This window comes from Elgaria multicarinata, chromosome 1 (genome assembly GCF_023053635.1).
Source record: "Elgaria multicarinata webbii isolate HBS135686 ecotype San Diego chromosome 1, rElgMul1.1.pri, whole genome shotgun sequence".
In the NCBI taxonomy this organism is placed as follows: domain Eukaryota; kingdom Metazoa; phylum Chordata; class Lepidosauria; order Squamata; family Anguidae; genus Elgaria; species Elgaria multicarinata.
The window spans coordinates 16747222-16760622 of record NC_086171.1 but is presented as its reverse complement, the minus strand read 5'-3'; the positions used below and the strand labels follow the sequence as shown (position 1 = coordinate 16760622).

At 43.6% G+C, this 13401-nt stretch overlaps 1 protein-coding gene across 1 annotated transcript in view; it reads right to left on the bottom strand.

The window, feature by feature from the left end:
• The window catches only part of LOC134413411 (histone deacetylase 5-like), a 168745-nt gene that overhangs the window by 28070 nt on the left and 127274 nt on the right, over positions 1-13401 (bottom strand). Inside the window, exon 11 of the mRNA XM_063147590.1 lies at positions 2557-2690. Within this exon, the coding sequence (XP_063003660.1) occupies positions 2557-2690 (134 nt within the window). The remainder of the gene's footprint in view (positions 1-2556; positions 2691-13401) is intronic.

Genomic DNA, 13401 nt, shown 5'->3' with positions numbered 1-13401 from the left:
ATTGGGTGGGATAGCTAATACCCTTGGAAGCCAGAAACAAACTTCAAAGTGATCTTGATAGGCTGGAGTGCTGGGCTGAAAACAACAGAATGACATTTAATAGGGATAAATGCCAAGTTCTACATCTAGGAAATAGAAACCAAATGCACAGTTACAAGATGGGGGATTCTTGGCTCAGCAATACTACAAATGAGAAGGATCTTGGAATTGTTGTAGATCACAAGCTGAATATGAGCCAACAGTGCAATATGGCTGCAAGAAAGGCAAATGCTATTTTGGGCTGCATTAATAGAAGTATAGCTTCCAAATCACGTGAGGTACTGGTTCCTCTCTATTCGGCCCTGGTTAGGCCTCATCTAGAGTACTGCATCCAGTTCTGGGCTCCACAATTCAAGAAGGATGCAGACAAGCTGGAGCGTGTTCAGAGCAGAGCAACCAGGATGATCAGGGCTCTGGAAACAAAGCCCTATGAAGAGAGACTGAAAGAACTAGGCATGTTTGCCTGGAGAAGAGAAGATTGAGGGGAGACATGATAGCACTCTTCAAATACTTAAAAGGTTGTCACACAGAGGAGGGCCAGGATCTCTTCTCGATCCTCCCAGAGTGCAGGACACGGAATAACGGGCTCAAGTTACAGGAAGTCAGATTCCGGCTGGACATCAGGAAAAACTTCTTGACTGTTAGAGCAGTACAACAATGGAACCAGTTGCCTGGTGAGGTTGTGGCCTCTCCCACACTAGAGGCCACAACCTCACTAGAGGGATGCTTTAGGGTGGATTCCTGCATTGAGCAGGGGGTTGGACTCGATGGCCTTGTAGGCCCCTTCCAACTCTGCTGTTCTATGATTCTGTGTCTTAAGTGAAACAATGGATCTTGCTAAATCAATCACTTTTATGTAGGTGATGTATGCCGAAACCAATTCTCTCTCCTTTTTTGGTGTGCCTTGTTTCTTCCATGTTGGCTGTCAGGATGCTTTCCTTCCAGGGACCATGAAACAAATGAATGGAAACACACTCTTCTCGCTGCTAAGCTGGTGATTTGACATCTTCATGTCTGACTGGCTCACCATGAATGCTGGAAATTGCTGCTCATTTTACAGTTGCTTGACTTGTAGGGGTGTGTGTATGTGTGTGTGTGTGTGCGTGCGTGTGCGCGCACGCACCGCCATGCGCTGATAGTAGCACGATCAGCGTATTGCTGCATTGACAGGCTCCAGCCAAGAACAACAAAGTCAAAGCAAAAGTATTGCAAAGCCCCCTGCATTCATGTTTATGAATTCTAATCCTCAGCACATGAATAAATACATCTGACAAACTGCAGAGAGCCTCACCAAGGCCTTTCCTGACCTTCCTAATTTCAGTTCAATTGCATGGGCCACAACGAGAAGCCAATGTTGGCCTTGCCAATGTTTTTTAAACGCAGGCTATGTTAGCGCTATTTGTGAAGGGGAACTGCCAGAAAATAAGTACTAATTACCCTATTAATCACCTGTAGAGAATTGTATCTTCAAATTAGGATAATGGCTGGCTCAATTTGACCATTTTTCTTCTTCAACAACAACTCACGCTTGGAATGGACTTTATAGCTGGCTGTGCAAGTGAGTAGCTGAACTGGGGCAATTTACACCAGGAAGGAGTCAAGAGATTGTCAGGCTACAGTAATTCAGCCCAGCCCCATTAAATCTCAGGACATTAACCATCTGAAGACCAAGCCTCAGAGCTGTCTATAGGATCGTGAAGTTGGGCTGGATCCAAAGGTGCCCTGCTGTATGCAACAGTGACGTCAGCTTTCAGAAAGACTGTTTTACATTTGGTCTTCCCACCAAAGCACACAAACCCCGCTATGTCCTTGCCCTATTGGCAGCTGATGCAAGTTTGAGGGGGTCATTTCAGTAGGGTGACCATATGGAAAGGAGGACAGGGTACCTGTATCTTTAACAATTGTATAGAAAAAGGAATTTCAGCAGGTGTTATTGGCATGCACGCAGCACCTAATGAAATTCCCTCTTCATCACAACAGTTAAAGCTGCAGGAGCTATTCTAGAATGACCAAAGAGGGCAGGGCTCCTGCATCTTTAACTGTTGTGATGAAGAGGGAATTTCACCAGGTTCTCCATATCTACAAATGACACTTGCTGAAATTCCCTTTTCTATACAACTGTTAAAGATACAGGTGCCCTGTCCTCCTTTTCATATGGTCACCCTAGGACTGGGGGAGTAAGAGGGTTACATTTTGGGAGGTGAGGAAAGTACTGGCAATGCAGCACTGCTCCTAAAAACTACTGGATTAAGGTTGCCATTCCCCTCGCAGGAGTGGATGTAGAATTATACTATGCGCTGACTAGAATGAGGCTCCAGCTGATTTTCTCAGCTGGAAACCACCAAATGTTCAGTAGTTGTGAGAAAGGGGGTGGAGCCAGGGGAAGGGGCTCGACAAAAGCTCTATTTTTGGACCCCAGGAGTTCCTGCACATGATGGACTATTAATGCACCCTGTCATGGCAAAATATACAAGAAGCTTGCATTGTCTTCCAAGCTTTTTGACTTCACAGTTTTACCTCTTTTCCTAGCAGAGCACTTAGGCAGGCTTCTGATGCGTCGCAGATGGCAGTAAGGTCATGTCCTCCCTCCAGAGCCAGCACCATGCGACCTCCCGCTAGCGTCAACAACTGTTTGATGAGGTGACCAAAACCTGGTGTGCCAATAGAACATGCAAATCATTACATGAGAACATGAACACAGGAATGACAGGCTGTATATTACGGTATGTTACAAAGTTGCGGTGACACGCTGTGGTCACAGAACTAGTTACTCATGCTCCCTAAGTGTTTCTGCACCACCACTGACTCGTCCCACATAATTATGCTCTGTCTGCTTTGGGGAAGATCCCGTCCGTGCAGATGCTCCTACAGAGGAGGATGTGTGAGCGTGCGGATTGGGGGTCTTCATAATTCTCCATGACCATCGTTCTTGCTGCCACCTTTGCCGGCCTTGATCTCCAGAGCTTGAGTGACTAGAAACTTTAGCTTTCCAGGTTTGCTGGTTTAACTATACTGTAACCATTTCACTGCTTTCGAATTACATACAGATTAAAAAAACAAAACTTAATTCTGTAATCTAATCTCAACTTTCTCTCATGGGGAAGTTGGGGGGGGGGAGAAACCTCTACAAACGACTAAATTTAGACAGGATAATAAAAAGCAAGGGAAGAATGGAATGCAAGTAAACTTTGATCTCTAGCCAATTTCCACTTCTTTCTTTCTTTCTTTTTTTACCTTGAGGATATATTTCCATCCGTACATTACACATATGATCTTCAGATGCAGAATGTCAGGACAGTGCAGGGGCACCGTGAATCGCCCTAGTTGTTTTACAGGAAATGAATGACTATTTACTTCCATCAACTGCATAACTGTGCAAGAAACCTAACAATATTTTGTAAACACCTTTATTCTTTTCTTTTAGACTGCTTCAGTTAGGAATGGAAAGTCCATCTTAATCCAATCTCTTGTTTGCATTCTGAAGCTTTATTAGATCATAGTCATGGCACCAGAAGCATTTTCTGAGTAATGTCTTCTTCTGAGGGCTTGTCTAAATGTATTTTTAATCTCTCTCTCTCTCTCTCTCTCTCTCTGTGTGTGTGTGTGTGTGTGTGTTCTCTCCCCCATCAGTTCTACTCTGCTACATCAAGGGTGATAGAGAGAGAAGGGAAGCTGGTCAGGGACTGCATGCCAACAGTGCCGGGGGGACGGACGGACGAACGGATGGACAGGGACACACCTGATGTGGGATGGGGCCATACCAAATGTAGGAGGGGCACTCCACTGCTGGCATGCAACCTTAATGTGATTGCTCAGTGTAGGATGACCATATGAAAAGGAGGACAGGGCTTCTATATCTTTAACAGTTGCATTGAAAGGTGAATTTCAACAGGTGTCATTTGTATGCATGCGGCATCTGGTGAAATCCCCTCTTCATCACAACAGTTAAAGCTGCGCTAGCTATACAACATTGGCCAGATACAAAAGAGGGAAGGGTTCCTGCAGCTTTAACTGATGTGATAAAGAGGAAATTTCACCAGGTGCTGCATGCCTATAAATGACACCTGCTGAAATTCCCTTTTCTATGCAGCTGTTAAAGATACAGGAGCCCTGTCCTCTTTTTCATATGGTCACCCTAGCCCAGCCCCCATTTACTCACATACACTAGGGTGACCATATGAAAAGGTGGACAGGGCTCCTGTATCTTTAACAGTTGCATAGAAAAGGGAATTTCAGCAGGTGTCATTTGTATATATGGAGAACCTGATGAAATTCCCTCTTCATCACAACAGTTAAAGCCGCAGGAGCTATACTAGAGTGACCAGATTTAAAAGAGGGCAGGGCACATGCACCTTTAATTGTTGTGATGAAGAGGAAATTTCACCAGGTTCTCCATATATACAAATGACATTTGCAGAAATTCCCTTTTCAATACAACAGTTAAAGATACAGGAGCCCTGTTCTCCTTTTCATATGGTCACCCTAACATACACATACACAAACACTCTCTCACACACAATCATACACACTCACGATCACACACATATCACCCCTCCACCACTGTAAACAGGCTTTTAAAAGCTTCTATTGATGCAAAGGGGCTATTTTTCAATGTAGGGTCACAGGGTTGGAGAGAGGGAAATGGTTCCTTCCCCCCAGCAGTGATCCCCTGATTCAGTTTCAGATTCTTCCCACTTCAGAGGAGCCCCACTTTGTATTCAGACATCTCCCAAAACTTTCTGAATCAGCCTGATTTGATACTGGATTTGGGATTCAGCCAAATCTGATGCAGACCCCTACATGGGGGAGAGGGGGATAAATGTTGTTGTTTTAATCTAAAATGATTTTTAGGTCACCTTGAAGCACAGAACTCTCTTAAGGCAGCATACAAGATAAAGCAATGCAAAAGTACACAAAAATCAAATAAACAAATAAGAAATAAATATTCAATAAAACATATAAAAACAGATTGCACAAATAAAACAGGTAAAAGTGGTAAAATCTGCAGCCTACAGTTTATAAAGAGGCCAGCAAAATCAAGTGGATCTGAAGAGCCTTCCTGAAGACCTGATGGAAGCTGATTCCAGATGTGTGGGGCCACCACTGAAGAGGCCCTCTCCCTTGTACTCGTAAGTCTAACTGAGCTTGGTGATAGGCAAATGAGAAAGGCCTCTGCTGCTGTAATGCTGATTTTAAAGATTATTTTTTTAAAATCTTTTTAAAGTGCATTTTGGTATGAGTACATTCTCAGTGACCTTACTGAATAAGTGGCTTTTAGCTTACAAAAGATTCTGCCACAATAATTGCGCAATCTTATACAAATCTACTCAGAAGTAAGCCCCCTTGTGTTCAATGGCATATCCTCCTAAGTAAGTGTATATAGGGTTGCAGCCTCAACGTGTTAGCCTTTGATGCCTTTGCTGAGTTCGTGGCAAGTGAGGAAGACAGACAGCCCTCTGGAATTTGTCCACTGCTGTGTAGACTTGTGACATTCTTCAGGGGTTAGCTGTGCCCACTCTCTGCCACAAGGTTTACTGATGACATCAATGGAAGAAGAGCTTGGGGAATTATGTTTCTGGCAGCTGTGATAAAACATAAAAATTCAATGTATTCCCAGCATGACCAGTGGGAAATATTTCCTGTGCAAGGTACTGTGCATTATGAATTTTCTGGGGAAGAACCATAGAATGTAAGTAAATGATAGATCATTTGTTTGTTTATGTGTTGATGCTTCCAGGAAATATTAGTGGGAATATTTGCTGCTCGCTTTGGTGATGATGTCTGATGTTAATTTTACAAGGGTAGCTGCTGGGCTCTAATCTCCTTAAAGCCACAGCATCTGAACTGGAAGCACAACTTCCTAATTGTAGATGTACAGAGATGGACTGAGCATCTGCTTTACTGTATACGATTAGGCTGAAGAAAAGGCACTCTGAACATGTTCAAGGAGCACTGCCTTCTTCACAAGTCCCAGCGCATTGAAATTATTAGATTCTAGAATACGTTTCGTGAGCCCAATCTCAGATTAAGTCAAGGTGCTGCTCACACAAACGACCACACCTTAGCAGTAAAATTCCCCAATATCATCATCATCATCATCATCATCATCATCATCATCATCATCATCATCATCATCATTTGATATTAGCAATGTCCAAAGCCTCCAAAATGAGAGTTCGCAGTAAACTGGGGGGGGGGGGGGATCTACACTATTGCTTTTAAAGCACTTTGAAAACGTTTTGAAACCTGTATATGCAGTGTGTCCTGGGCCCCAACAGTTGTCAAAACTGTTATAAAGCGCTTTAAAGCAGTAGTGTAGATCCCCCCTGCTGTAGGGAAAGGAAATGGCTTTAACCTACAGCATCATGGCAAGCTCATGACTGAGTTATGGAAAATCTTAGGAAAGGTTTGGATCTGGCACATTCCAAGAATCTTCAAAAGGCATAGCTTCCTGAAGGAAATCCCCCTGCAGTGCACAAGGAGAAAAACAGAGGAAAAGAAATCCCAGGCAAGTAATGGTTTTAGATGAGCGTACGTTTGTGCCAAATAATTCAGGGCAGGGCAGGGGAACAAAATCAAAATCAGCCTAGGAGCATTGTCACAACGGAGGTTCTGTCTTCTTCCAACACACTCAGAAGGATCAACTTTCCAAATGCTACTCAGATTGGACTTTGAGTAGGTGGCGGCAAGGAAGAGGAGACACAGAGAGGGTGTTCTCTTGTTCCTTCACCTTCTGAGTCACACCAAACCTCAGAAACCAGGAGCAGATCCTGGTGCTGGCCTTCCACCAGAGACCACGGTTCCTTGTGCCAACTGTGACAGTGGCTTCACAAAACCCATTTCCATTTGAGCATGCCGTACTATAAAGGAGGTGGTTTTTCCTGTGGCAGGCGAGATTTATAGTAAGATGGCATTTTCTGTGAACTGCGACCGTTCAGGGGAAATTTTAGAATGGAAAGTCTTTTTAAGATGGAAAATCAGGTTTTCAGGCCAGACTTAAACTAGACACCCATTTTAGAACCACCAATTTGGTGGGTGCCAATATTTGCCAACCCGATTGAGCCTATTTCTGCATTTAAGGCTAAAATTACTCTGGGTAATTAGTTTCATAGATCTACTCTACAAAGGGTAGGGTTACATCTAATCTTTGATAGGTGTCAATTCCCTGGGGAAAAAAACTTATTTGGGGGAGTGAAGGAGTGGCAAACCCCATTATTAGATAAGCAAGGATTTTTATGTGGTTAACAGCTGAGGGAATGAATGGGGTACCTCTCACTAGGTGTTAGAGTTATCCCTGAAATCCACTGATATTTCTGCTTACAAAAAGATCTGACAGACCATGGAAGCATGGAATGGATTCATATGCTTAAGGCTACCATCTTATGCTCACTGACCTGAGGGTAAGCTCCATTGAGCTTATTGGGACTTATTTCTGAATAGCAATGGGCAAGTCTAGTCTACACCATGCCTATATCCCAGGGTTGTCTCCAGATTGTCCCTGTGCATCCAGATGATGCACAGGGGATCCCAGGGGCAACCTGGAATGACCAGGGACTTTCCCTAGGATATTTGTGACTGTGGATTTACCAATTTTTCTGCAGTCCTAGCACCATCCTGAGGAGCACGGGCCATGTGGCCACCACTCCCGGGTCATCCCTTCTTCCCTTCTAGTAGCAGGGCTCGGCACAGAGCTGTGTGGGGTGGCTCCATTCCCATGGGGGTGGGGTGGAAGCAATTTTGCCATCCCTGGGATGGCGAGCGAAGTTTGGCAGGGGGTGTTTTCCCCCCTCACTTTTTTGCTGCGCATGCACAGCTCCTCTTCATTACAAAAAGAAAAAGAAAAGAGGCTACCACAACATCCCTCTTTCCTTCCAGGACGTCTCATCACTGTCAAGACACTGAGGGAGGATCACGGAAGCAGGTAAGTCCACGATCCTCACCCGCCCGCCTTCTACACTCTTAGGTGTAGACAAGCCCCATGTAGTTGCAGTTAGACTCCAATTCCCACCAGCCCCAGCCAGCCTGGCCAATGTCTCCCACATGTGAGGTGGACTGTTGTTTTCTGGAATTTCTCATTTCTGCTTCACATGCAGCTTAGTTCTTATACTGCAGGGCCACTGTTTTCCACTTATCCCCCTTAAAATGCATGCTCAGTTCCTGGGAACGAGCTACTCAGAGCATACTGAGGACATCTTAATTCTCCAGCGTTGGAGCTCCGCTGCCCCTGTCTTTGAGTCATGTACTTAACCATTATTTACCATTTAATCATACCATTACTCTCTAATTTGCTTGAGAATGTGTTTTCCTCTCATTAAAAACGTTGTAGTGGCTGCTGCCAAGTCTTCCCACCCACCAGTGTTCTGCACTTTATCCCTGCGGTTCTTTCATGACCGTTTGATTAATTTTCATTGATATGCTTCCAACAATAGCATCTAAAATTAACTTGGTCAGGGTTTTGTATGCGTGTGTGTGTGTTTTGAGAGATATATATATATATATATATATATATATATATATATATATATATATATATTCCTGAGTCATCAAGCTCTGTGTCCTAAATAAATACATCCACACAAGAATGAAATGATAGTTCACCCTTCCAATGCTGGACTGGAGCTGGAGATAATTGGAAGAAATTGCCTGTGCTGATTCGAGGGTCGTTGTGTCTCCTCCCCCAGCCCTGTTTATTGATTTATTACATTTATTTACTGCCTTTCTTCCATCATGGTCCTCAATGAGCATACAGGGTCCCCCATCCAGGCACCAACAAGATCAAGGGTAGGAATCAGCTGAGACTGCACCCTCGAACATGCCCCAGAATCCTCTGCAATGTGTTGGGCTTCCATGGGAGGTGTTTAGAGGTTTTTTGGCCAATGTGCCATTGCGGAACGGGGCTCTCAGCAAACACAACATTTGAGAACCACCGGTTCATGGATTGTGAATAAGTGCAGCATAAGAAGCTGTGGTACACCAAGTCAGATCACTGATTCATCAATGTTGTCTACTGCAGGAGTGGGGAACCTTGTACCCTTCCAGATGTTGATGGACTCTAACTCCCATCAGCCCCAGCCAGCATGGCCAATGGTTAGGGTTGATGGTCTGCAGTGACTAGCAGCAGCTCTTCAGGATTTCAGACAGGAGTCTTTCCAGCCCTACCTGGATGCCAGGGTTTGAATGTGGGACCTTTGTTATTTTGAAATGTGCTCTTCATGGAAAGTCCAAACATGCAGTCGGCTCTGTTGATCAGTGTCAACAAACCAGTTCTAACTGTTTTAATCTCCACCACCAGGAGCAGGACTTTTGTAAAGCTAATCAATTTTCATTACCCATTCCATACCAAGCCACTTCAGAATACTTTGCATTACAATGGGAATAGCTCACAACAATATATCTTTGCTGGGGAAAATCCACCCCCACCCCCCACTTACTGCGAGGATTGCAGCTAAACTCAATGTGAACAAGGAAGCCTGTGGGGTGGAGGTGACGGATGACATCATCCTTGAAAGTCAAACATTGCTGGTTCTTTGACCCAGTGAGGCCTGGCTCCACCTCACTGCTGTCTGCCACTGAACAGTAGCCTCATTAGTTTAGGGGGTGAATCAATTGCTGTATCGATTCAATATCCCCTGAATAATCACCACTATAAGAAGTTACCAAGTACCAGTAGTGCCCAAAATATTGTTTTGAAATACATTTTCCACAGCAATTAATCTTAATCCTAACATAATTCAATTTATTTATTTATTTTAGAAAAGATATTTGGTGTTTTCTCATTTATTTATTTTTTAAAAATCATTAGAAAAATAAAGTCCAGTAATCATTTAAATTGTATGTTCCATGCTGGCTTCTAATTTTTATTGTGTTCGACAGTAATTGTACGTTAAATAAATAATAGTGGGTTTAAAACATATTGTACAGGAAGTCACCATTTATATAATAGATCATTTCATTATGTGGTTGTTGGTTCTACAGTATTTTTCCCAAAAAAATTAATCTTTAATTGCTAAATAATAACCTATTTTAACAAATCCATAGTAAGTAGTGCAGTTTTATTATCCAAACCTTGGTTATCTTCAACTATTAAGGTGTATTATCCAAACATACTGTTTTCTTCCACGTAACAATATGTCAGTATAGCTTTGGTGTCTGGTACAAATAGTAAACGATTCCCGTCTGTTGCTTGCTACTTGGATAAATGAAAGCATATGAATATATGTTCAGCCAGATCCTATTCATGTTTACTCAGATGTAAGGTTCACTTATTTTAATTGGCTTTACTCCCAAGTAATTGTGCTACTTTTAGGTCATTTCTACACCTAAGGATTATCCCAGGAAAATGGAGGGGACATCCCTGCCTGCTCCCGGGATCCCCCGTGTGTCATTTGGGTGCACAGGGATGATCCCTGGGGGAAAAGGAAGGTGTAGAAATGACCTTAGTTATTCTAATTTTTATATTGTAGTTTGTTCACCTGTCAAGTACATGAAACATGTGCAAAATGTGCAAAATTACACATGTGAAATAGCAAACTGATGAAACAGAAATATTAAAATCCCACCCCTTCGCATATAAATTTGGTTGCCAAAAGCTGCATCAAATAAAAAATGACTTTCAATGCTTCCCCAATGCTTTCAATTTATATGTACAGTTCAAAACTATGGGAAGCAGTGAAGGCTGGTGACTCTGATGTCAGTGGTATGGTGAATCTGCTCCAGGTTTCAGTCAGAACTGTGAAGGAACTATCCAAGGTGCGGAGGCACTAACCCGAAGTGGATTCACCACCCACTGACATTGGAGCCACCAGCCTCCACTGATGGGGGCTAGTTATAAGAAGGTACCTTATACCACAACAATGATCAATCTAGCCTACTATCATTTATCATGGTTAGCACATGCTCTTCTGGATCTCAGGCAGAAGTGTTCCCCAGCCCTGCCATTTGAGATATTTGTGAGATCAAAAAGGGATACCACACATTGAACCTGAGATTACACATGGACAAAGCATGTATTCTATCACAGAACTTTTGATCCTCTATTTGGTGTTCTGTGTTCTGTCACTGAATTATGTCCAGGTCTCCTCCATTTATTTATTAATTCTTTTAGAACAGTTCTATACCATTTCTCATTTTAAAAATCCTGGAGCAGTTCAAAATATCTTACAAAACATAATTAAAATCATATCAGCCTTTAGATGAGTTAATGGTTGGGAAGAGCCAGGGTAAACAAGTAAGTTCTTAGTAACCGTCAAAGCACATGATCATCACTGCCTGATGTATTGCATAGGGAAGGTCGTTCCAGAGGAAAGGTGCCACCACAGCGATGGCCCTTTCCCGTGTTGTTGCCAGATGGGACTCTGCAGACAGCAACACCTCTCCTGAGGACTGTAACGGGACTAGATAAGAGGAGATGATCTTTTAGGTAGCTTGTTCCTAAGTTGTTCAAGGCTTTCTATGATAACGTGAGGTACTGGTTCCTCTCTATTCGGCCCTGGTTAGGCCTCATCTAGAGTATTGCGTCCAGTTCTGGGCTCCACAATTCAAGAAGGACGCAGACAAGCTGGAACGTGTTCAGAAGAGGGAAACAGGATGATCAGGGGTCTGGAAACAAAGCCCTATGAAGAGAGACTGAAAGAACTGGGCATGTTTAGCCTGGAGAAGAGAAGATTGAGGGGAGACATGATAGCACTCTTCAAATACTTAAAAGGTTGTCACACAGAGGAGGGCCAGGATCTCTTCTCGATCCTCCCAGAGTGCAGGACACGGAATAACGGGCTCAAGTTACAGGAAGTCAGATTCCGGCTGGACATCAGGAAAAACTTCTTGACTGTTAGAGCAGTGCGACAATGGAATCAGTTACCTAGGGAGGTTGTGGGCTCTCCCACACTAGAGGCCTTCAAGAGGAAGCTGGATAAGCATCTGTCGGGGATACTTTAGGGTGAATTCCTGCATTGAGCAGGGGGTTGGACTCGATGGCCCCCTTCCAACTCTGCTATTCTATGATTCTATGATAATAATAATACCTTGAACCTGGCTCACTAGCAAACTGGCAGCCATTGTAGCTTTCTGCACAGATGTTATGTGTGCCTGGCAAAGCACTCCTTTCAACAGGCTTGCTGCCACATTCTGCACTAACTGCGTCTTCTGAACCAGCCTCAAGGGCAGCCCCACGTAGAAAGCATTACATTAGACCATTCTTGAGGTTACTGATGCATGGATCACATGTAGTGATGGCCACCAATTTGGATAGCTTTACGATGGATTAAATGGATAAGATGATCAATGGCTACTAGTCCTGATGGCTATGTGCTACCTCCAGTATCAGAGGCCATACACTAGTGGCTTGTGATCCAGTGTGGGAGAGTGCTATTTCACTCCTGTCCCACTTATGGGTTTCCCATAGGCAGCTGGTTAGCCACTTTGTGAACAGAATGCTGGACTAGATAACCTTTGGTCTGACCCAGCATGGCTCTTCTTATATTCACATGCATAGCCTTTATGCCACAGCTGTATATATTGTGGGTTTGGAACTGTTCTACTGACTTCTTGGCTGGCTTCCTTTTTCACCTGGCTTTAGCTGATCCTCTTTGTGGTTGTTAAGGCACTAACCTGTTTCTCACAACAACTCAGGAACAGCAGCTGTGGTGTGCAAATTGGGTCATAGCTAGGCGCTAGTTACATGTTTGCACATCATGACAACCTAGGATTCAGCAACCCACACCCAGCCCATACTCTGGGTTGTTGCTATGTGTGAACCAGGTTGCTGTATTATCCTAGCACCCCACAATAGTGCATTCCAACGTTAACTTTTGAACATCCACCTATATCAGGAAGCAGGTGTTTATGTTGCGAGTAGATAACTCAGAGGCCAGTTTTTTTCTGAACGGGTCTGATGAATGAAGCTTTTCAAAAACACGTTCAAAAGAATAGGACATTCAGCAGCCCCCTTGCTAATTTGAACTTCATAACTAAGTACCATTTGGGGTAAAGGAGCTACTATTGTGCAATTTGTCTCAATATGATTTCCTTCGTAGCATTCCACTGAACATTTGTGGTGGGGCGAAAGACTGAATCAAAGTCATTTGAACCCCAGGCGAAGGTCCTAATCAGTAGACCTCATCTGGATCCTGTGTATAAATAATCCACCATTCTGAACCTACATAAGTACAACTGGAATGGGTTTTCTGTTAGTAAATGGCCTTGAGGATAAGGCTAAATCTCCTGGCACTGATTAGCACCTACGCTTCCACTGAGTGTCAAAAGTGCTCTGCACCTTCTGGATGTGGGCCTCTGTGTTTAATCAATTCCATTTCATAGTAGCAGAGGGACTCTGAAACACAGTGCATTTCTGAGGGATTACTGCAC